The sequence below is a fragment of the Acanthaster planci genome, linkage group LG03 (assembly GCF_054643075.1).
Source record: "Acanthaster planci isolate LZ-2023a linkage group LG03, COTS_SCS, whole genome shotgun sequence".
NCBI lineage: Eukaryota > Metazoa > Echinodermata > Asteroidea > Valvatida > Acanthasteridae > Acanthaster > Acanthaster planci.
Genome location: NC_141779.1, coordinates 2,575,011 through 2,600,336, shown reverse-complemented (window position 1 = coordinate 2,600,336; position 25,326 = coordinate 2,575,011). Strand labels below are relative to the sequence as shown.

The following is a 25,326-nucleotide window of genomic DNA, read 5'->3' as shown; positions in this document are numbered from 1 at the left end:
TATGCTGCAATGCCTTGGGGGATAAACTGGATGCTTGACAACATTTCTAAATGGATGTAATATGAAACTCTAACAAGGTCTCCTCTTGCTCCTACCTTAGAAGAATGGATGAGATTTGAAGCTTTCCATGTGGAGGTAGCAAGTAAACTAGATAGGTTGGTGGTAGCACCATAGATATATCTCTTTTTTTGAGTATGTGGGGTTCTGAAAAGAACCAGAGGTACTCATTGTTCAGGACAGTATGTTCTGTCCGTCATCGGAAGACTGCAGATGGTCCAGTGATGAGGCAGCTTATATGGTGTGTAGAGGGCAGTGAGGTGTGAAGAGGATGCTAACTCCGGATCCAACTGAAGTCAATGGGGTGCTGGCAAACCAGTGAGGCGTGTCGGTCTGATGGAGGGGAGTGCGGGAGGGGGGATGGTAGCTTGGGGTATAGGGGACCCATAGACAGGAATGTCCTAGGGTATAGGGGACTCATTGGACTGGGATGTGAGGATGGGTGGGGTTAGGGTTCTTACTTTGAAGAATGATTGCAATGTGCCATCTTCAGTACAACCAATCCCAAATAAGCAAAATCTGTTTAGATTTTTTCACACTGACCTGGTAATAAATAATTGGTCATGCCAAAATGCGCCTTATAGTTAATGTTTTCCTGGGCTGATCTTGATAGAAGCACCACAGGCATGAACACTATCGATATGTCAAAATATGACAAGGATTCTACCCTGAGATTTTTGGATGATGTGATTAAGTATTATAGTGACTCATATTGGCATTGATGTGACTTGGTAAGTCCTTCGAAAATGCATGGGCTGGATAAAAAAAGTTGGTGTTTGCATGATCAATGCCTCCGGTAATAATAAATCTGGGCAATCAGAACTCTGATCATCATGAAATTATGTCAAAGTTGGGTGATAAACCGAAACAGTTTGGGTTCATTTGATGCACATTTGTATGTACATGTTAAAAGTCAGTTTCTCCTTGAATGCATCGTCTCTTTCTGATGCCTTCACTTCCACTTTATTTGAATATACCAGTCAATTAATATGAATATTTGCATTCTATCTTTGAAGTTGCATCAAATGTGCAAGCTGATTTGGCACACAACAGCTCAGATCCACATGACATCTGTATTCTTCCTTACTCAAGATTTATGACGACTCATTAGTAGGCACAGCACAACTGGGCCAGTCCTCATTATCACACTGCCACACATTTAGAGTAGCCATCCTCAAGCACATAATCAAGTTTGGGGCCCTAAAATGTCAAGATAAGATCTTGCTCTTGACTGCCACAGTGCTCCCTAGGCAGGTCTTGTCTTGGCCTGCCTCAGGGGAATTAAGGAGAAGGCTGGAGGGCAAATTAGCCACAGTGCCACAAGAGTTCCCACTCTCAATGACTGCTAGCTGCCTGTTTAGTCTCCACCAGTCTTTGCATTTAGCCTAGGTATTGGATCATCGCATGCACCAGCCACTGACAAATCTGCAAAGTGGCTCACAAATCGCCGCATTCAATACTTCAACATCATAATTCAATGTTGTCACCATTCCATGGTTGTGTTCATCCTATCTTGTTATCCAACACTGTTCATGAAAGTTTCATACTCTTCTGTCATTCTTTATCTTTTATTGATATTCGTTTATGTCTGGATCCTTTTGGGATCACTGTACTTTCATTACAGTAATTTGCCTCACAAAACATTTTTCTAAATGGTGAAAGAACTGCCACAGACTTACATAAGCATGTACAATGTAAGTTATATTCAGTGTGAAATATTTCATACTCACAATTCGTATCTCAGATGCCAAGTTGTTCGATGGATTATAACCAATTTTCCGATACTGTAAGCAGATACAGAAACTCATGTGGATTTTTATACATGTAGGCCTGTTCATTACCTTTGAACCTACGCCAAGTTGGTTGTTGGCCTGATCATGATCAATCTTACATGTAATGTCTTTTTGATTACAATCAGGTCTGAAGATGTCAATTACCCATGTAAAATTAATGCATTCATGTCAATTCACTGTTAAAGATCAATTTTTCAGGCGGTGGCTTAGGCTTTGCAATTTCTATTGAGCACTTAATGCAATGCTCAGTCAATTAATTTAATACACACTGGTGCCGACACACTGAACATGTACTGCGTATCACGTGCAATGGAAGGATAGCGTTTATGTTGTAATATGCCTAGAGGCAAATTGGGTAAAGTACTGCACCAGTACGAAAAACAAAATGATTTCAGACAAGAGAATTTTAGTAGGACAAACTTCAATTTCCCTTTTATTAAAAATTAAATAACCTCATATTTTTGCCACCTGTAGGCCTCCTATTTAATCTCTTTTAAGAGCATTTGGGTTCCTCTGTATTTTTATGTTGATGAAGATTTGCGCATTAATAAAAGAAATGGATGAAGAGAGTAAGCAACAGACGAAAGCAGAGAACGAAATGAAACCTTGACCCAGACAGAAACCTCAATGTTACAGTGATTTCAGTATAAACAGTCTAAGCATTTCAGACATTTTGCTCTCTTAAACTTTCTCTTCTTTGCTAATTCGGTCTTGTTTCATTTTGTGACAGTAGGCCAGTGACTAAGATTTTTCAAAAAGGCAGCCAAATTTTGTGTTCAAAATTGGAATAGAAAACCCTGTATACATGTAACTCAGTCTTTCAGAAATGATAACATACCAAAAGCATTATTTGTTCGGAAAGATAAGGACAATTTTAAATGTCAAAATAATCATTTTTCAATATGACTGAATAAAGAGGATGTAAAATACATGTATTTTTCATACATCTAAGAGGAATGGAAAGATGCCCAAGACATATTCAAGTACGACTTTTGACCTACATACCGATGTATGCCCTCCAAACAAAAATCATCTGGTTTTTTTTTCCATGCCTACTGATTTATCCACGGAGCCATCAAAAGGATCTCAACATGACTGTGATAGTCTCCTGAGAATAACAGGTTGCCAGTTGGCTTGCATTAAAAGCTTAACGTCAATGAAATCAAGACAATAAACAATTCCAACCAAGGCAACAGCCTACTGGTGAAAGGCAGTACATTACCGATTGATTTTGTTTGCCGATATCAGTGTCCATCTTACAGCTGATCACCTGATCAACCAACATGCCCGATGGGACCGTCTAGACATGCGGGTACTGTATTTGTGTGCTGGCCGATGCATCATTGAAACCTAAATTGTAAATCCTCTTGGTAAGGATAATCCAGTCTTCTGGAACATGGTTACTTCCTGGCGGATCCGCCACTCTATAATGTACCGGTAATGCTCTCGATGACATTACTCAGACATCATCACTACCGGTAACTATTTAGTTCAGCTTTCCTTTTCTAACTCTGTGGGTTAGCTAGTCTACCTGGAGTCTACCTGGATTGATTTGGATCAGTGCACGTATGAGACAGTGACAAACATACATGTAGCCTAGATTTTTTTTTAATTTTTACGTCATTTTACATTTTGTAAGGTTTTAATATCAATATTTTTTCTTTATGTACAGCCTGTAGAAACGTGTCTCTCTTTGATGTAATGGGCTTAAAAAAATTATTATTATTACTATTTAGGTCAGATATCGCATGATCCATATACCTGTGTAGAAGCTGAAGTGATATGTACATGTACCAGTAGTGTCTATGGAATGCCTAGGATTACAGCATCAGAACAGTAAAACAACAGCGTTTATAGCTTTTCATACAAAATATTAATTCAGACCTGGAAGCAAAAAGCACTCAATCTATCACATACTTCTTCAGCCGGAAAGCTGACATGTCTACTCTTTTCAGCAATCAAGACTGGCATGGCAGATTGGTCTAAGAGCAGGGCAGTGTCTACAGTAATATACAAGTGATTTGACAATAAGTTCCCATTGCGATGTTTTAAAAGGCCGTTAAAGTCCAACAACTGTATGATTTTTACGTCACCAACTACAAAGTGCAATATGTACATGTAGTAACTCTGGTCAAAGCACTGTGCCGTAGTGTACCGTACAGGGTTGAGATCATGCACAAACAGGCTCCTGGATTCAGATCAATAAGGTGTTAAGAGCAGGGTTATAGTGGTTCAAACTTGGATCTGAAGAACGGGGGGGGAGGGAAAATCAATGATGTAGACTCAGTATCTGGTGTGCGGGTGAAGATTTGGGTAGCTAAGAGATGAGACTCGCATCATCTCTTGATGTTCACCACTGATATCACCTAAAATTCTTCATACAATCTTGCAGAAACTAACTTTGTAGAAAGAACGATCAGATGTATCTGTGAAATTTATGATGCTTGGTTGTGGTACATGCATCAATTAAGTTGGAGTGGAAGGAGCAGATTTTCTGCTTTCAAAGGGTTCCGAATGATGTATGCATATCGGTGGTCCATCCACAGAATGCTGTTAATTGATTCCACTTTCAAAATCATTGATTGAAACCCCCAACTCTCTCAGATTCCTCAAAATCCATAATGTTTGGAAGGATTTTCAAGGACTACAGAGGGGAAAGCCTAGCCAATACTTTGCATGTGCTATTGATGATGCCCCATAGAAAGCTCTAATCAGGTTTGCTTTCAAGCCATCAGAAAATCGCCACATCAATAACAAGTCATTCGGTGCAATAGTGGAGGATTTTGGAGAATCGGACAAAAGAAAAATGATGGCATGCACATAACAAGTTAACTCTGTAAACCCAACAGGTCACACGATACCAGTTCAGTTTCACTTTGTCAGTGAATACAGCATATCACCACCCATCCAAACAGGTGCATACAGTCCTATTGTCAGTCCTTTTCAATCGCAGCCTTCCCCAGCCTAAGGATTTGAAAGTCGATCAGCGTGCAATCCCTTCTCCTGGCAAACGACAACACGCCCAGCAAGCAATTCGCATCAGCCTCCCTATTGACTGGGCTCAGATGGATCCCTGACAATCTACTGGATGAAGGGACTTGGGGGCAATATCTGTATCATATACATGTAGTAGTATCCTGCGCTCTGGAGGAAGTATTTGGAGTCTACGCACAGCTTTGAATATGGATATGCTTGGTCCCTACAGGACATAATATGCAGCATACCAAATACAGCACAAAACTGAAGCCAAAGACACTCTCCGTGTAAAGAGAGCAAAACAGAATGAGTACCAGTGAACATGACATAAAATGTCCATGCCTTCCTCAGTGACTGCAGCGGATGTTACATTAACCCTTTTCATGCATGCGCTTTTTCAAAGTTTTTATCTTTAACCTTTTCAAAATGAAAAAAGACATTCAAATCACTTTTCCTCACTTTAATATTTTATGTGCACAGCATTCAGAGCTACCAGGTAACAACATTCAACAGGTCTTTCTCTCATCTTCATTTCATCTTGTTCTCTCCATCTCATAACTCACAAGAGTTACATGTACCGGCTTGTGGTGACGCCATCAAACTAATTTCATCCATTTACATGTACATGTAAGTCTCACACAGTTATACTGGTGAAAGTCAGAGAAAATAGCGACATGTCATTAAAGGCAAAGCTTGGAGACTGGTGTCTTTCAGATGAAGCTTGTTGAGGAAAAACTTGAGCACAGCACAGGAGATTCTAACTTCTAACTAAACTAGGAAGTCGTAAAAGGAACCAACGAAAATGCAAACCACGGACAGACAGAGCCTGCGATTGACAAGTATCTGGAGACTGCAATCAATAACGTATTGATGGGATGAGCATCACTTGGATGCTAACTCAAGTATTGACTGAAGATTGCATCCTACATTGCTTGCACACCTACTGCACGTCTAGATGGGATCAGGTTCCAAAGGGATTGAATTTGCATCATCTTACACAGAACTAAAGTACTTACTGATTGAAGAGGTTATTCAAGACCCACATCTGAGGCAGTAGTACATAGGTACCTCCCCCTCCATCCCTGCCTCCCTTGAAAAATCTGGGAGGACACAATGAAATCCTTGAATGATTTTACTATTCAAAATAACCGGAAGGGGAGGGGGTTGACATCCTAGCAGAAATGAAGTTAGCGAAAGACGCGCATTATAAAAACCATCACGGCCCTGCACAAACAGGCTAAACTGGACAAGGTGACTGTAGGTACAGTACCTGTCAGAGTGGTTTGATGACAATCTCTGAATTCATAGCAAAATCACTGAACAGCTAACAAATTACACACTTAACTTACAGCACTAATTGCACATCATGAAACTTATCTTTATAACTGACCTATCCTCTCCTAGCAGGAACAAGAAAGGACGTGTTTTAACATTGAAACACCATCTTTGGGCGAGCATACAGGTTTATGCACATTTGTTGCTGAGCGCTGCGCATCCAATTTACGTTGGAATGTTGTTGCCGTGCGCTTCGGATGCATGCATGATCGCAGTTTAAAAACTTCCCTCCAGCCTGTCTCTTTTTTGCCGTTGAGGGCGTACTTCAACTCAGGGCAGATAAATCTTGCACACTTATATACATGTCCATGCATTCATTAGCAATCCCACTGTGTGGCAAGTAAAATTTAACTCTGACAAAGAGGATAGAGTGGCTTATTGAGAAACACACAATGCACACGAACTACAAGTATTTATGCAGACAAATAACAACTGAATGCAATCATGGAAATAGTAGGCAGTTCAATTTATACATAATTTACACACAAGTTGGAAACTGCTTGGTCCATCAATAATCTCTCCACAATCACAATGCCCAACGAGAAGAACGGAAGACCCAACACTGAAGCATACAACTCAGCCAGTCAGTCCCTGATACATACCGGTAATGAGACTGCTGATTGGTTAGATTACGGTTTCACTGCAATAGCTTTGAAATATCACTCAGATTTCTAAACACAATAGTTCCTTCCATTCTGCCAGTTCTCAGTGTTAAAAATCCCACAGGAAAACCACTGTGTATTTGTTTCTTTTATGACAAGGAATATATCCTTCATCAGTCACTTTGTAAATGTACTCTTAGTACATTTACATGCACATCACCTCAGCCTATGTAATCCTCTCTAAACAATTATCCTACATGCCACACTGCATGACCTGATGAATCAATAGAAACTGCCTTGAGGCCTCAACTCACATCGTCAAGTCTTAATTTAACACTCTTTCTGCGTTTCGTTTCAAGTGCGAACGAGGACTTACACGAAAAGTTAATAAAATTCCACTTTGATCAAATAAAAACAAATCTTTGTTGATATCATGCCTGACAGATTGTTTGCCCTTTAAAGTACAGAACGTTATGCTACCGAGCAATAAGAGGAAAGCTGTACTTCTACTTGTATGCTGAAACTAACTGTGGCAAAGCTGTTGTATTGGCATGTTTACAATCTGCAGCTTCTCCAGATATTCCATGGGAGACCAACCAAGATACAATGATCCCAGATTTATGTACACCTGCTGATTGAGTGTGTCTACCAGCTCCCTGTAGAGCAACACAAGTGTCAAGTTTGTACATGAGGTGCTGCGCAATAGACAGCCCATCACATCATCAGATCATGTATGACTGCCCTGTCTGCAGCCCTCCAGAGCTTGTGGACTTCAACAAATCCAACCCCGCTACAACAGGATGGCTCCAACTGCTGTACAATATCGCTTCATGTCTCATACAAAAGAAGAAGTTTGATCACATGTAAGTCCTCCACAGTGGTTTGATAAGATGTTCTAATTGCATTGCGCTGCTGGCCACTATCTGCTCCTAGCCGCATGACAATAAGAAAGGCCCAAACCTTTCTACAAACAACTCATCTCAGTGGACTGTGAAGTTACATATACACCAGAAATTATTATCAGGCATCTGATAAAATGTTGATAATATAACCAGGAGGATTCAACCTCAAAGAGGCTTGAAACCACAACAATCATTGCTCACTTTTTACAAACTGACCCGTACTGCCTTTAGAAATCTTCAAGGAGAAAGTCCCTGGGCTCCTTTGCAGAAGAGAGCATGAACTTAGGATAAAAATGCCAGTTTCAAGATTGGAGTGGTAGCCGTTCAGGAGAAAAAAATCTAAATGCACAGACAAGTTACAGTTCTTGTTCCTCTAAAATGCCAAGAAAACCAGTCAAAGCTAATTGTCTGACGAGGCTTAACGCCTCAAGACATAAATCCCTGACCATTTCCCATTCTCAGAGATGACAGAGAGGAATAATTGTCGTGCTGAACTGCTTGAATATTAAACAGGGCTAAAGGCCCATGCTTGATCTTTTTTTTGTATCTGTATATGCAACTATGGCCTGTAGCTAAGGCCTAGCTTGGAGGGTAACTAACGTGCTAATTTGCAGGTGTATCAACAGAAGTGCCTCAAGGTGGATGGATGAGACAGTCAACAAACAAGCTGGGGGAAACATTAATGTGGCAAACAGCTTGCGATTCACTTAAGGAGTGCAGAAAAACATTGCCAACAGCAGGTTGATAATTACTGACAATACTCACTTGCAGAAGTTGTGTAGTCTAATTTTAAACTTGGACAGATGAGAAAAAAATGTAAACTGAAATCCCCAATAGCAATGCACTTCACAATTTCTTTCAACATCCCAGTTAGTCCAAATCTACAGTTTATAAACAGCTGCAGGAAACATACAGGTACAACTTCAAACATGTCAACAGATGCAAAATATCCAAAATATGAAAAAAGTGTGACGGTACTTATTAGCATAAAAGCAAGAAGCACCAGAAATGAAGCCCTTCCATATTAAACTGCTTGAAATCCTACACGCTTCCCTTACCCAGCAAAAGACACAAACCAGACAACTAGGATGTTAATTAAATTTCCCAACAATAAATTCAATCACGCTATCACGCACACAGTCTGGTGTAATCAAGTAGGAAGAGGTCATTTGGGTACCCCGAGTGTGAAATGGAGATAGTCCATCGTTTCTGCAATTCCAAAGATTACCTCATCTCAATTCCATCTATTTGTTCCATAAAGGCAGGTTATCTTGGTATTCAGTCTGTCATACATATTGTAAATCATCAACCTGCAAGCTATTTTCCGCAACCTAGGCTTCTCATTGCTGTGACTGCACCTGTGCATGTGAATTATTTAATTATCTAATGGACAGAATGGATTTCTAATTGATCATTAATAAGAGCCACCCGAATATCTAAACAGCTTTAAGGTAAACGGAACATAGGGCCCTTTCACATGAGGGCTGGAAACACACATCTGCAATGGTTGGCGCCAAGTGCCTGTCGCAAGGGATGCCTGTGATTGAATCGCAAGCTTTCACATAGAGCAATGCAGCACGTTCCTAAACGTCCCCTGTGTTGCCACATTCACAACCATATTGCTGGAGGAGCAGTATTCTGGTACCAGAGATTTTCACCCCACACGCGTACTTTTTAATGCAGGTTTTCACAAATACTTGTGCACGAATTTGGCAATAATAAAATCCTATTTGCTTGTTGGAGGCAGCCCTAGCCATACACCTCTGTCTTTTAGATTTTATATTTCAGTTTTTTGAAAGCCCTGGGCATCTTATGTTCATCAGACTCATGAGTACGAGTTGCCGCATGAGCAAGGTTTTCACTGGCAGTTAGTGATAGCCTTGTGACCATCAAAGACGGTATAGCACCCTGTATGACAATATAATATCAAGGACTCCCTTCATAAATTGAGTAGACCAATTGCTTGATAGAACAGGCGTCACATTTGTAAAAGTGAGGTATTGAGTTTGATCCTCAGAAATCCTTTGAATTCTTCCTTTTAATTTAAATTTCTGATTCATCGCTGCAAAGGAAATTTTTTAAAAGGGAAAGTAAAATCCAAAATGTTTAATGGGAAAGTGCATGGGTAATGCCTGAGCTTCATAGGTCTAGTACCTGTCCCTAAAGTATAAAAACGCTATGCTAATGCCCTCATTGAACCAGACGGTAACCACGCTCTCGATAACTGGCAGTATATTTTGTATACCCAGCATGAAATGAGACCGAGGTGTACCCCCCCAACATGTCCAATCCCTATACACATTCCAGACTATTGTTACTTAACACATCCCCCCCAAGATGTCTGAAAGGAATTCCCTAGATTCCTGTGAGACAATGACCAACACAAAGCAGGGGGGTTCTCTCCGTCTCATACCTTGCTGTATATGTATTTTTGTGAACAGCCATTTTGTACAACGGCAACAGCAAAGGTGCGCATGCCTAATGGACTGAAATGCACAGTACCCTTGTGACAATTGTACCCTTTACAATCTCATGACCCATCCTGGTGATCATCGCACGACTTTCACGTCAAGGCCAAATTTTGGAGAAGATCTCAATCTGGGCAACGAACACACAAGGACCCATGCAACTTGGTTGCAGGGATGTATTGTCATATCCATGACATGATATGTCTGTGATTGTGACATTGATGTGATATCAATCTTCTTGGAATAATCCTGAAAATCCGCCCTCTTAGCAAAAGAATAAAACCGACCGATTATTCCTTTAACCTTACTTGCACAGAGCGGTTTCCCTTATTTTCTCATCCATAGAAACACTTCTCTTAACCTTGCAAAACAGCCTGGAAAAAATGAAATTCATGGTGGCGGCCGAACTCCACTCCACCAAACTTAAGAGGCAGAGGCGACATGTATGATTACGCCCCTCTGCTATACACATGCACAGGACCCGTGGTTTTGTGAAAGGGCATTTTGAAACAGCACTGATAAAAGTAGTGTCACATGCAACTTAGTCAAAATCACTTTTTAGTTGCAATCCACAAAAAATTGTTTAATCTTCTTGAAAAACCAGTTCTCTCTCTAATAAAGGAAGACTTTTCAAAACAGACGGCCCTCATGTCAGTAGAGTAGTCACCAACCTAAAGGTCTTTAATAAAGAACAAAAGTGCACCTTTTTTGTAGAAACAAAGCAATGTGATTCTATAACTATCACACACATCAAAACCTGAGCAACCTCAAAAATCATACAAATCACATAAAATGAAAAAAGGTTCCATGCAGGGTTAGATCTGAAGAAAAAACAAGGAGTGACACCATCATAGCTTCATATAAAAAGGATGATTTATAAAATCAACTCACCTTTCCAAATCTTGAAAAGTTGAAATGAAGAAATTTCTTTCCGGATGAGCTAACCTTATGACATTTCCAACCGAAGCCGCAGAGGAAAGTGATCTCTCACAGTGCTTAGATCCACAAAATGAGTTTCTTGTTCTTTCATCAGAAAATGTCAAATTTATTTTCCTTTGCTGTGAATGTCAATAAACAAAAGAGCGGTAATTAATTTTTTTCACTTGCTGCACATATTTCCAGCACCAATCTTAATTGGTTTTTTTTCAGTGCCAAACTTAAACAATCATTCAAAATTCAACTGACATTACAAATATGCGGCAGTATTGTTCACAGTTCATTTCCTAGCAAAAGGAAAATTACTTTATAATATGACACCAATCTGCGTTACTTAAATCCCAGATAAAGTCCTGTGGTGCCCCATCACTGCCGGTATCCATGAAGATTAACCTGTAAGTACAGGAACATCCCAATACAGGTTTGTAATTCCAAACACGTTGAGGTAAGGCCACCAGAATGGGTTGTCCACAGCCTAGGAGCACAGACAGTAATCGTAATAGATTCTGAGACGGATTAACAGTGAATATATGTAAGCCTGCAGGTATCCTCGATGACTTGATAGCAGAGAGCTGGGCAGTAATGTGGTGAGAGTACTGCAAGTATTTCACTGCTAAGTGGAGGACTGACGAGCCATAGGATGCAGCTGAGAGGAAAGTGGGCCAGCCCACCACTGTCAGTCCAGGAATATCATTTGCATGGGGAAATTGTCTAGGATGTAACCGTAGTAATATTTATGCATCAGGCAAGATTAGACATAAACAAAGGTTTCTTTGTTGAGGCGCCATGCCAGCGGCCATTTTCATTAGTTTTTTTACTTTGCCTTTGGCAATTTTTTTCCCCATGAAATATACCTCCTCTATTCATTTTCTTCAGGGAATTTTTTTTAAGGAATGGAAGTAGAATTAATCAGTGAGCAAGTGAGAAGAATACTCAAAGCATGCAACAAACCAAATACATGAATCAAATCATTATAAATAAATTTAGTATCTTTTAGGATTCAGACCATGTTGATTCTGCATACTTTTTTTTCTCAGAATACAGTCAGAGTATTATCTATCACAATGATTTCATTTTAAACCTTAAACCTAAATGTTGTCATCTAATTTATCAAATGTACAATCCAATTTTATGTAATGTTACTCAGTTTAATGGCCAGATATATTCAGTACTGTGAACATGTTTGGTTACATTGTAAAGAGTACGGTATGTCTACTGTGCAGTTACTCTGATTAATACTTAGGCCAAGTTTAGAAACATTCTTCAAACATTCGTCTCAAAGCCTGCTATAAGGAACTCCTTTACATGTACCTTCATCAGTTAAAAAAAAAATCTTCCCAGACACGTATGCACCATTCTGAAAGTTAGTCAATTTCTGTGATTGGGAGAGGGCAGGTTGGCAAATTGATTTTAACAGAGCACAAAAACTAATGTGGTGAACACATTAAAGAAACAGTTTTTAAAGAGGTTCTTCAAACCTCTCTTTCTGTACAAAAATTTATTAATCCCTTGGTTTTTACAGTGATATTCTGCCCCTCATTTAAAACTTTATAGTAATGGCACCCCTATAAACTAAGTTGATCAGTCCATGTAGCTTCTTCTTGTCTTTCGTATTGTGGCTATTTACCTGGATTCGGAGTCCCACTGGGCTCTTTGTTCACTAAGCTACCGGTTCTTTTGAAATTTGGGATCTAATTACTGGTGGGTTCTCAAAGTACTATTGGAATCAGTAAAAAAAAAGGGAAAGCTTTTTATTTTAACCCTCTGGATTATAATGAGATGTCCTACCCCTCACAGTCAAAACTTTTTACAGTATTATCACCCCTACATACAAAGTTGATCAGGCCAAGAGTCTTCTTGCCATTCCATTATGTAACCAGCAGTCTGGAGTCCACTAGGCTTGTTGCTGGTTAATGTCCTTTTGAAATTTGGGATCTATTATGCAAAGTTAGATAAGAGTTGGGAGTTCCAGTCCCCTGCATAACTCCACCCCCTTTGCCCCCAGATGTACATCACAATAACTAGAATCCAAGATGAATTGTGCCTCTAGATGTTTCTTCATCTTTCTATTATTTCTTTGGTTCGTCAGGTTAAGCATTAGAAAACTCCCCCTCTTGTTATTTAAAGTTAGTCTGGGCATTCTGTTGGGAATTGTGAAAAGAAGCAGTGCTGAGTGGAGTTACAGTATAAGGATTCAGAATTAGAATACGGCATGCTACTGATGAGAAAGGTTGGTGCTGGAGCTCTTCAGGTTCAAACTTTGGTCTCGGTGGCCACTTCAGACAAAATTTTGGCAAATTTTGCCAACAGTTCGACGCAACATTAGGTGTCCGAAAAGATAGTTAGTTACACAGAATCTTACATTTAAAGCATTTGAGGCTGAGAAAACTACGCAGAGAGGTTCATCATCAGATCAAGTCCATGGAGGAGGACTCGACTGGATGTACATGTAGAAGCACTTCTTGTGAAGAAACTCGTAAGGTGAATTCTTCATTTACAAAGAAATTCATACAATTTTTACTGAATTTGGAAGTAATTTTTCAAACCAGTTCATTTGCTAAGTTGTTGAGTTCAGGGGTGAGATTTTAAGGAAATGGAATATCCATGAAACGATCTCCAGAGGTTTTGAATGTCCCAAAGCAACATTAGGTCTGTGGTAATGATTTGTATTTTTACCAGTATCTGCTCATCCAACAGCGCACTTGGCGCCAATTACAGGATATAGTGACAAACGGACAAAGAAATGTTCAGTTTTAGAGGTGGGAGGAAACCCCAGGTAAATATTCTAGGGAAAAACTGTGGAATCAGGCGGGCACTGAAAACCCAATCCACATGCTGACCTAGGTGGGATTCGAACCTGGGTCACAGAGGTAGAAAGTGAGGAACGAGCCACTACACCAACCTGCCTCAAGGCACCCCCTTAAAACACCCATTACTTGTGTTCTGTGTCCCCTTTCACTGACCTGTAAAAACACCATAGATCCCCAACAGTCCATAATTCTCTGATTTCAATAAGATTTTACATACACCTTACGTTAAATGGTAAACTCAGGCTTTTCCAAATTTCTGTTTGAAAAATCCTAAAATCAGGTCATGACATTCTAACAAACCTCATGCTTGTAAGTTCTATTTGTTAAAATGATTTAAGAACTGGATGTCAAAGTCTATTAAACTACTGACTGCCAAGTTACAGTGAATACTGAAATGATGGTGATTGAATGTATCATAACTGGGAAAAGACGTCCTGTGCACAAACCCTATGAAACTGGTCTGAAGAATTTTTAATTGACTTGGTTTTTCCCCTCCTAAATAGAACTTTTCTGGACATGTTTTTGCCTTCTGATGGCTAATAGGTCACTGTGGGGAATAATCACTGGCATCCATATCTGGAACTCTTTCCCAAAGAAAAACCAACCATTTTTATCTCAACCCTGCCTCTTCAACATGACCAAGAAACAGAAAAGGGCACTCTTTCCAATGTTGTGGCAGAAAATGCAGACGTTCTTGTGCATTACACACCAGTTGGGAATTTGCATTTGCCTGCAACACTTGGGTTGTAAATGTGCGTACATAGTGGCAGCCACTGAAGCAGATCAGTAATGTTCCAAGCCCCATCATTGGCTAACGTATTTTCAACTGTTCAAGTCTTGTGAGTCCCCCCAAAACCAAGGCAATGCTCTCTTTATTGTGCTGACCCTATTTGTTGGAAATTTCAAATTGTAAATTGTGAGGAAATGTGGCTTTCTAGTTGTAAACAAGCCATTAAAATTCAAATCCACCATGTGTTGTGTTAAAACACTCGGTTTCATCTCCAAATTCCCCTCAAAACTCAAAGCCCTGCCCTTTTTGACAACATCAATCTTATAGATATTGAGCATGACGTCCGTCATCTTCCAAGGTGAATTCAATAGTTGAAATGTAGCTCTCCCTTCTATTATAGGACCAGGGTCCAGGAAGTTTTCCATGTATGGACGCCAGTAATTATTCCCTACGGTGACCTATTAGCCATCAGAAAGCAAAAACATGTCCAGAAAAGTTCAATTTAGGAAAGAAAAAAACCAAGTCATTTACTCAGAAACACTTAGAATTTTTCAGACCAGTCTCATGGGATTTGGGCACAGGGTGTCGAGTTTTAATTTCTTCAAACCTAGATGGCCAGTCGCAAGTGCTAATCCAAGGCTACCATGCACTACCTGGCCTGAATGGACACCGCTACCCAAGCTCCTGGTCTGAATGGACACTGCTACCCAAGCTCCTATGCAAGGCATCCTAGTGAGCAAGTTCCCTGTTCAGCAACATTACAGAGCTGCAAACCTACCATTTCAGGGACTCCTGACAAAGTGGCTTCATCTGCTTAGGGTCAGCACTGAATTTTAAGTAATGTCACTATCGTACATGCAAGCAAATTTCAGAAAACCAGAAACATTAATTACATGCAAATTATTTTGGGAAGAGTTCCATACATGGACGCCGGTAATTATTCCCTACAGTCACCTATTAGCCGTCAGAAAGCAAAAGTTTAATTTAGAAAGGAAAAAACCAAGTCATTTACTTAGAAAACACTTAATATTTTACAGACAAGTCTGCAAATCGACAACTGCCGGACATGTACAAAATTAGCAGGTTTCCATGTATTGAGGAACAAGCTTAAAAATATGAGAAAGGTCCCCACATATTTTACCTTAAAAACGGTGTATTTAACCATTAATGCTAAAAAGCATGATATCAGAGACCAGCATAAGCGATTGGACAGCCAAGTAAATTTAGCTTCAAGTTGTACTGAAGGTGTTCCTTTTTTTTTCAAAGCATTTCTGACAATGGTGGATTTACAGTAATTGAATGAGTAACTGAATGATTACCTGCCTGTGATGCTCAGCCCAGGTCACTCTGTAATTGGCAATTTCCATGACGGACTACTTTTAGACACATCAAGCCATGTATTGTATGCACATCTATTACCTATGTTTATATTAAAGTCCTTTGACCTTTCAATCTTTATTAACAATAGCTTGTACAAGAAAAAGGTTAACATTATTGATGGAACTGTGTTTTAAAGTTGTGCAAGAACACCAATTTTGCATTGCGGGCTATATGTAACTTTTTTTATTAAATTGTCATATGATTTTTACCTTTGGCTTTTGGAGCCACGATGAGCGAGTAGTTTTTCTTTGCTGAAACCCCACTAGACAGGGTCTGCCATTCATCCTTGAATGCAATGAGATAATTGTCGCTTTCTTTATAATTTCCATTATGAATGTCTCACAATGCAGGGGTCGCATAAATCACTCTGAAAGATCAATAGAAAAATTAGTCAACAGTTTCAAGATATTCTATAAAGTACACTCTGAAATAGAGCAACTTTGATCAAATCATGCCATAGATTTTGGGGGTCGAGAATTATTTCAGGGCTTTCTTGGTACGAGATTAAATTGGGGAGGGGGGCCTATTTACATGCTTTGGGGAAATGAATATAAAAGTCCACCAAAACTAATTTACCACTTTAGAAAAAGGAGAAATTTCTTTGGGATGGGGTGGGCAATGGCCCATTTGGTCCTCCTGGGTTTGCTAATGGTCTGAGAATCACTGAATCAAAAAATGTTTCTGAATTGTCAAAAAGCCTGCTGCGAGTATCCATGTACATTTGCACAGTCTTTCAAATAGCCGTGGATCTATTCATAGGTGATGTCTTGCTAAGTAACCAAGTACAAGTTCAAAGTAGAGGTACATTTAATGGTTAATTAATCCCACTGATCCTAACTTTGCTCTACGATTAAAAACCTCCCATCTCGTCATTTTGTAGATGTACTGAACACGTGTCTCGATCCCAGTGACGCATTTTTTTTAACATGGACCTAATTACTGACAGGAAACCTCAGTGGCTAGCCACTGTCCCGTCGCAATAACTTCAAAAATTGTTTAAAGGATATTGCCTTCACTTTTTGTGAAACACTACACCGTACATGAAAACTATCCGCCCTGGGTATCAAAAGAGGGGGCAATTTTCCTAGCAACAGAGGCTCCTCTGGTGGGAACTGCACTCCCTGGTTCATGAACAACTATGAAAATTAATGTCACTGTCATATTACTATTGATGGAATGAACACTTCCCACCAAAGTGGCTCTTGTCAACCATTGAGGGGGTGCTTCTGTTCAGAGGATTTGACATCTTGTTTAGGTTACCTACCAGTATATTGAAAGTGTACCTTTTTAAACATTGTGATTTCAGACAATTGAGGGGGCTGTTGCTGTGATGTCAATCTGGAAAAATACTGTTCATTTGATGGGGTTTTATTAAAATGGAAAAACAACCATTGATTATCTAACACACTAATGGATGTTGAATAATGGAAATAAAATAAAAGTTGTGGTGACCGTGACATATATTTAAATAAGTGAAATTGAGTCCGAGTATAAGTTTAACAAAGGTGCAATATTCACACAAAATATTCAATGGACTCCATGTGCAGCGAATAAAAAAGGGGAAAATGCTACAATCGTTACAGTTTAAGCAAGTCAAACCTTACAAAATGCTCGGCTTGTAACCTGGTTTGAATTGAATTCATTCCATTTTACGGTGTCAATGTTTGCCTGATGTTTATCTTTAATTTTTCTTATTAACTTAAGTGTATTTTAACATTGGGAAGTTGACAAAGTAATGGAAGTTAAACACTACTCACTAGGCCTAGTACTAGTATGAGTTACGGTATCTCATTGACAGACTGCAATCGCCCCCTCTTCCCCTAATTTGTGAGAACTTCCTGGACCTACCTTGCTTTGTAAATCAACAGTAGTTTGGTTATAATAATCTCTCAAAGGATTGTTACATCTCTTGAACAAATGCTGTTCACCGCCGTACTTTTAGGCCTTGGCCTAGGGCTACTAAAACTTTTTTCCAACTGTCACAAGTGTCAAACTTTTTCCTGTGCCCACGCCTCTTCACGCCCAATTAAAGACAATGTCCCATTCGTGAATCGGGTCGGGTCATCACCGCCCGTCTATAAGTTATGGCGCCCTCTTTAGTCACTACAACGCACAGACCAAGCTGCAAGCTGGCTAAGCGCCCACCGTTAATGTGTAATGGCGCCCTCTAAAATCACTATAAAATCAAGTTATACAGCGCATACATAGAAGAAACAGTCTGTGCTTTGCAGAGAACTTCTGACGGCAACTACGAACAAGAAAGCTGCAAAACGACTTTGGACACTTAAAAAGCTGTATGGTAAAATAGTGTTTTTTGTAATTTTCTTCTTTTTTGTTAGAGGAAACTATTTTTGTAAAAATGTGTGACAGATGAATTAGTTTTCCTTACTGGAGACCAATACCAATTATTAGTTTTTATTCTGTTCTTGAAATTATGCTGTAAAAATGTTTTTTTACTTGAGCAACGCACCTGGTGTGCCAATAACCATTCTTATGCCATTAACAATGAAAAAGAGGCGCTAAGAAAGATGTAGCAGAGGGCGCCCTATACATGTGTTTAAAAACTGCAGCAGACGACAGTTTTGAAGAATTACATTCGTACTTGGGTTTTCACTATATAGGGATTCACATTTGGGATGAACTCTTTCACATGTTCGTCGCGTGTGGTCTTCATAAACCCCGGACATTGATATTGCCCCATGGTTGTGCAAAGAATTATTTCATTTTTGTACAGAACTGTTCCCGCTTTGGCTTTTCTTCGTCGTGACGCCAAGATGGATCAGCTTCTGGTAAGGTGTGTCGAAGGAGACGAATTCATGTCAATCTCGTACAGTTACAGTGACAAACAGAGTAACATGTTGCGGTCTCAAATGGAAACCGCGGAGAAGTCTCTATCGCGATTGGCAAATAATGTCCGAAAACTGGGCAGACCCAAGAAAAAGAATAAAAAGATGAAGTGTGAACAAACGTCAGATGCAACCAACCAGTCAGCTGAAGACAACTACATAGTTTGCTCTCTGTTTGTCAATGGTAGCAAAGTTGGTTCGGATGTCTTAAACAAAGACGCATGGGTTGAAGGTGCCATTTTACATTTGGGTATGGCAAAGTACCGTGTTTGTCGCAACATGCCAACCATCCTTAGCTTAAAACTGCCCAATTGCATCTTAGTCGGCTGTCCCATTTACCCTCGGGTAGAATTTGAATTTATAAAGACTGACGCCTGTACATATACTTGGTATCGAGAGGTCAGGCAAGAGTTGGGTGGAACTTCACATGTAAGCATTGGACCGAGCAGGACGTTTTCATTAACCAGCGGTGAAGCATCTGCAGAGTCTGTTCCCATGGAAACCAATGCAAGTGAAACAGCAATCCAGATCCCTGTCATTATCAACCCTTCCCTCTCGTCTCAAATAAAAGGATACGAAAAGCATTGGGTAGAAATTTCAAGTGAAAAGGTGTACATGCCTCAGGCTTCTGAATTGGGTGGACATTTGAAGCTGGTGTGTACACCAAGTGACGGAGAACGGTTGGGGAGTGCTAAAGAAGTTGTGACTATGTGTGAGGTGAAGATGGCCCCTGATGCCTTCCCGTTTGAGAAAAGACATCAATACACCAAGGACAAAACATCTGACAACTGGTAAGTTCTGGAAAGAAAGTGTTATTGTCCAATTTTATTGGCCAGAATGACAGAAGAAAGTTGGATTAGCTATGAACCTCAGCCCTTCAAAATCCTCTGCTAGATATGCTCTGTGAAGGGGTATACTCACCACCTTAATCCTTCAAAATCCTCAAGCAATTCCTGTCATTGTGTTGAGGCAGTCTGAATGTCATCCGAGAGCATCATGGATGATTAAACCGAGACATGAATGTATAAAAACACAAGGTCCAGTCCAAGACACGGACAAAGTACATGCTTTGCAAATCGGCCACACTGGTTTATCATTCATCCGCAATCTTCCAAAATCCTCCAAAACTACTCCGAGAATTCTGGAGGATTGAGGGTGGTTAGGGTTAGGTTCACATGACAAAAATGAGGAGTTTCAGGTATTGTTCGTTTGGGCAAAAGGTATTGAGATTGTACCAAATGCTTGGTTTAGTTTCAGAGTTGTATCATACAACATCTTGGCAGACATGTACGCTGATTCAGATTTCTCAAGGGATGTACTCTATCCTTACTGCCCTAAAGATGTCTTGGATATTGATTACAGAGAACAGTTGCTGCTCAAAGAACTCACAGGTAATGTCAACCCTACATGTAACCCTCCAGCCTACTTTGGCTAGAAACCCTGCCAGACGCATCAAATTGCATCATTTGTCGTAGTGGCTTGCCTGCACAGTGCTACAAGATCCAACAGATCAACTCTCCCCAAGGCCAAACAGTCTGGGAGTCTGTGGTTGCCAGTCACCACAAGATCCAACAGTTTCATCGTCCAATGGGACTAGCTCCCATCGTCTCAACATGGCCAGTTTGTTTGGCTGCTGTTGATTACCCAGTGAATCAAAGTGCATCAAACCTTTTCACCTGATGCACTGTGCTGCACCCGGCAGGGTTAGGGTTAAAAGTAGCATAAATGGTTTGCTGCTGTTGGCACTTAATGCAGCCAGCAGCAGACCCACACACATAATGTGTCTAACAGATGTGTTGCGTATTTGTTTTACTGTGTCATGTTGGGGAGGAAATATCACAGGTCTTATTGTGAAAAGAAAAATAATTATAGAAATGAAAACTGTAAGTTTGTGTTGAATGTCAAAATTGATCATAAAGAAGGGTAGATGTAAAGAATTTGATGAAAAAGATGTTACACCAAGAAGATATTTTATACCAAACAGATTACAAGGGATTGGACTCTAAAACATCTTTTGAAAAATTTCACTTTTTGTAATTTTAATGTTGCACAAACAGGCCAAAATGACTTTTTCTTTGCCTGCTGATGTAGATCCTCAATTCCTTGGAAACTAACTCTGAGAATATACTGCACACTCAGATATTTCTAATGAACCATTTAAGTGTCATAACTCACCAGGTTACAATGCAGACATCATGTGTCTTCAAGAAGTTGGAAGGAAATTATTTGAATCTTCCATGGAGCCTTCTCTCAAGAACTCAGGACTCGATGGTCTCTTACGATGCAAACATGGCAACTTAGCTGAAGGAGAAGCCATCTTCTACAGAACAGACAAATTCAGGTTGGAATGAGTTACACCTTTTTCTGGGGCAAGTTTCATCTGAATGCAAAAACTCATGGAGAACAGACATGTTTCCATGATTTGCACAATTTGAAAGACTGAGTGGATATGAACAAACTCCCAGGCCCAGTCTGTAAATGGCTATCAGAGGTTTGTGTCTATTGTCAGTGTTTGCCTGGTACATTATAAACAGCTGAAGACCTGGGGTAGCATCTTTATAAAAAGTCATCTCTAGTCAACTTAGAATGGGACATGCAAAAAACAGATCAAATCAAATGAAAAAGTCCCCTTGTACCCTTTATTTGGAAGTGTTTTGAAGATGCATCATTTTCAGGGATTCTTTACTTCTCTCTGTCTGGCTTGCTTGAGGTTTGTTTGAATTGAGCAGTGAAATACCAACCCTAGACACACAAATTCTGCAGAATCAAAGATGGGTTTTACACAATGGAACTGTGTTCATTGGATTTTGCAACCATTACTTTGGATGGGGCTTTTATAGTAAATGTTGGGTACGTTTCGGCCATTAATTTACCACCACCAAGTGTTTGACTTTAATGGGGTTAGGAATCTTCTCAGCAAAAATGGGTATGTTTTGAGAGGGAAAACATCAGTTACAGTTGTTAAGGAATTTATTTGTATTTTTGTTTTTTCCATGTTGTAGATTACTTGGCAGTCATGATGTAGCATTCTGTGAGGTGTTACAGAAGGATCCATTACATAGGAATCTTCTTGAAGCAGTTGCCCGTAGTGACGCTATGCTCAAGAGGTTTCTAGGCTTGGCTGCAGTTGTTCAGGTGTTTTTTTTGGCCACCAATCTGTTCTTCATTTAGAGCTTTCACAAGAAGCCATGATGGAGGTCAAGTTAATTGGCAGTCTTGCTTGATCTCCATTAACATTTTAATGGTGTGCAGAGTTTCCGTGAAGAGTTGTATCAGGGGTCAATAATTAATTGATCATTGTCTGGTTGTATCTGTACAACACATATGCACAGTTCAGCTGTTCATCTTAAATTTCCATGAGAAGCCAAATTGGAGGTAATATCCTCCTCCCAAACTTCGTCGGAATAGTATTTTTTTATGCGTGTAATGAGGTTTATACTTTTTGGCTAGGCAAACCTAAATATCAAGATGACTGTCGTTGTCTTGATATGATTGATAACTTTTATCTTGTTTTGCAGGTAGCTGTGTTTGAGCTTATTTCTGATCCATCCAAGAGGTTGTGTATTGCCAACACTCATCTATACTTCCACCCACGAGCTTCTCATATCCGCTTGATCCAGACAGCCATGATTACTCAACACATTCAGAAGGTCTGCTCAGTGTATCAAGAACAGGTCAGTAGACTGTCTGAGGTTCTTGCCTAAAACTTAGGATTGGCAAGAAGCCGAAATATTAAAATATAGATTTTCTGTCATTAGGGGAACTACTTTGTAAATGTCTAACTCAAGCTGTTTCCTTGCATAAAAACAGGTCCATATGCCCAACAACATCAACTTTGGCAGGGTTTCTTTGTGCTCAATTTCCTTTTGAATGTAAAAACTAAACTAAACTCAAATACGCCCCATCCTTCAAGCTAGTCTATTTGATTGCTACTGTGGAAGACATAGTTTTACCCGAAAGTATCCATAAATAGTTGTTCATCTTGTACCAGAGCTTGAAAATACTTGCAATTTCTAAAAAGAGTAAAACTCCACTCTAGTCCCATCTCTCCCCATCTTGCCCTGCCTTGTCCCAGATCAACTACATTTTAACAAATTATTGGGGGGGGGGAATGTACAGGCTTTTTGTATGTTAGCAGTAAGTAATAGCCAACTTGTTCTGTTTCCAGGACAATCTGGTCAAACCAGCTGTTGTCCTGTGCGGCGACCTGAACAGTACGCCTGATGGATGTGTGTATGAGTTTCTTGTTAAAGGAAGTTTGTCAGAGAAGTCAGTGGATTGGTACTCAAGTAAGTCAGTGATATGTATGTTTCCTGCAAAGCGAGAGCAGTAACCAGACATTAGATTTACTTTAAAAGCCTTATGAAGACACAAATATCCTGAGTAACATTTGTGGGTGTCCCTGACATCAAGGGACTTCAAATCAACTGGCAACAACAATGTGGACTTGTATGAAACAAAGTCCCTTTTCAATTCAAACCTTTTGTCTTTCTTTGGAGCAGCTAACCTGCTCTTAGACTGTTTTTCTGTTTTTGTGCATTTCGAATTTGGTTTCTCTATAAGTTTAGATGTCATTATTCTATTTGTCTTTGAGTGTTTGAATTTTGTGTATTTCGTAGCCAGTTTCTTCTTGAAGAAGTCTGTCTCTTAAGGAGCTTTTACTGTACTTCAAATTAAATTTTAGAGAGCATTACAAGTGTTACACTTTATTACAAGAGGTTTGCTCCCAAGTGGAATCTTCCAAATGAAGGTCTTCATTCGTCTTCTTTGATGTTATTGAACACATTGTAATTCAATTGTTTGTTTTGTCTGTAGGTGGAAAAGAGGAGTTCTGTGGAGGTGTTGCCCTAACCCACTCCCTGAATTTCCAAGATGCTTGTCAGGACATTGCTTACACAAACCTTGTTGCAGGCTTCAGAGGTAAACTGGACCACATCATGTTTGAAGGAGACAAGATGAAAGTAGATCGTGTTATTCCAATGTCAACCCATCAAGAAGTGACAAGGCATGTTGCTCTACCTAATGCTGTGTTCCCATCCGATCACTTATCTCTCGTCTGTGAACTGAGTTGGAAGTGACAGACATGCTGCTCTACCTAACGTTATGTTCCCATCAGATCACTTATCTCTCGTCTGTGAACTGAGTTGGAAGTGACAGACATGCTGCTCTACCTAACGTTATGTTCCCATCAGATCACTTATCTCTCGTCTGTGAACTGAGTTGGAAGTGATGAGACATGCTGCTCTACCTAACGTTATGTTCCCATCAGATCACTTATTTCTCGTCTGTGAACTGAGTTGGAAGTGACGAGACATGCTGCTCTACGTAATGCTATGTTCCCATCTGATCATTTATCTCTCGTCTGTGAACTGAGTTGGAAGTGACGAGACATGCTGCTCTACCTAACGCTATGTTCCCATCAGATCTGTTACCTCTAGTTGTGAGTGGAGTTAGATAAACAGATCTTGACAGGAAACCACAGACATTTCACAAACTTATTCTATAATGCATTTAACATTGAGTTTTATAAATTATCTTTGTGTTTTACATTCATGACCATGTATGACTCAAGTTCCCAAGTTTTAAGCCCAGCTTTTCAAATCACCAGACAATACTTGCATGATGTGAATTAAAGATGGAAAAACATTATATGTGACCAGCTCTGGACAAATAGGTAATAAGTCACCAGATTGAGGTTATGAGCATTTGATATGGCTGGATTCTGTACATTAAAAGCTATAATTTGATATATGAATAACCCCTGTAGTGTACAGCCTTCTGGAGATATGCAGACATTTGTATATCCACTTTTGGGAGTTGCTACTGAATGATCAATTTTTCATCAATATTCATCATATCCATGTTTTTAGTCACAAATTCTGAAAATCTAAATATTATAGAAGCTAATGGTAATGACCTGTTCTCCAAATAGAACAGGTCATTACGTGTTTGGGCATTGCACAACCTATTACCCTTTTTTTGAAGAGGGGGTCACTTATAGTACACACTAATTTGAGGACAAAGCAAATCCAGTTTAAATATTCAAAGGTTTTTGTAAAACTGTTGTGCCATTTACAACCTTTGAACTGAATAACTAATACTGAACTAGGGTCAAGAGATTCAAATTTGCCTTTGAAAATTCCTTTTGGACTGAGATCTGAAAAAGAAGTGATTATGATAAAGGAAATTAGACTTCATATTACAACTTGTGATGTACCAGTGGTCAATAAACATTTATTGATTGATTTTTTATCTTAAACCTGAGGTTGACATATTTGCTGCCTGTCGTCAATGTTTTTTTCCAAAGGAACACCATTGAAGGGGAGGGGTCTACTATGATGTGCTTCCCTGGGTCTGCATTTAATTGAATCTGACTGGGAACCCAAAGTTCACCTTATTGCTCCATGTATTCCCAATTTCTTAAATTACACCACAGAGTGCTTCTCCAGCACTGTTGAATAGAAGTTTGAATATCATGTGGCAATGGTTCA

The 25,326-nt window shown here is 39.6% G+C and overlaps 2 protein-coding genes and 1 long non-coding RNA gene across 6 annotated transcripts in view; 2 read left to right on the top strand and 1 right to left on the bottom strand.

Moving 5' to 3' along the window:
• LOC110985633 (band 3 anion transport protein-like) overlaps positions 1-21,101 on the bottom strand; it is an 87,424-nt gene extending 66,323 nt beyond the window's left edge. The window contains exons 1-4 of one of the 4 annotated variants that reach the window (XM_022246806.2): positions 21,011-21,101; positions 16,199-16,356; positions 11,025-11,191; positions 5,843-5,926 (exon numbers count right to left, since the gene is read on the bottom strand). The gene's annotated coding sequence lies outside the window, so the exon portion shown is untranslated. Of the gene's footprint in view, positions 1-5,842; positions 5,927-11,024; positions 11,192-11,375; positions 11,684-16,198; positions 16,357-17,837; positions 18,194-21,010 lie in introns of those variants that run through there. The other 3 variants (XM_087135019.1, XM_087135020.1, XM_022246796.2) reach the window with 3 other exon arrangements.
• Positions 13,069-17,467, top strand: LOC147799552 (uncharacterized). Its single transcript, XR_015424909.1, has 2 exons — positions 13,069-13,550; positions 15,221-17,467. It is a non-coding gene; the product is annotated as an uncharacterized LOC147799552 (long non-coding RNA).
• pde12 (phosphodiesterase 12) lies at positions 18,604-25,094 on the top strand. The gene is made up of 7 exons (XM_022247820.2): positions 18,604-19,626; positions 20,087-20,226; positions 21,014-21,176; positions 21,838-21,970; positions 22,354-22,509; positions 23,004-23,124; positions 23,651-25,094. Exons 1-7 carry the CDS (start codon positions 18,689-18,691, stop codon positions 23,911-23,913), a joined length of 1,914 nt encoding a protein of 637 aa, XP_022103512.2. The 5' UTR covers positions 18,604-18,688; the 3' UTR covers positions 23,914-25,094.
• The last annotated feature ends 232 nt before the right edge of the window (positions 25,095-25,326 follow it).

What these genes read in the sequence shown, in the direction of transcription:
- pde12 (XM_022247820.2), top strand. Translation starts at nt 18,689, where the DNA reads ATGGTTGTGCAAAGAATTATTTCATTTTTGTACAGAACTGTTCCCGCT. An exon ending in GCTCAGTGTATCAAGAACAG is followed by an intron (nt 22,510 to 23,003) that starts GTCAGTAGACTG and finishes TTCTGTTTCCAG; the next exon opens with GACAATCTGGTCAAACCAGC. An exon ending in GTCAGTGGATTGGTACTCAA is followed by an intron (nt 23,125 to 23,650) that starts GTAAGTCAGTGA and finishes TTTTGTCTGTAG; the next exon opens with GTGGAAAAGAGGAGTTCTGT.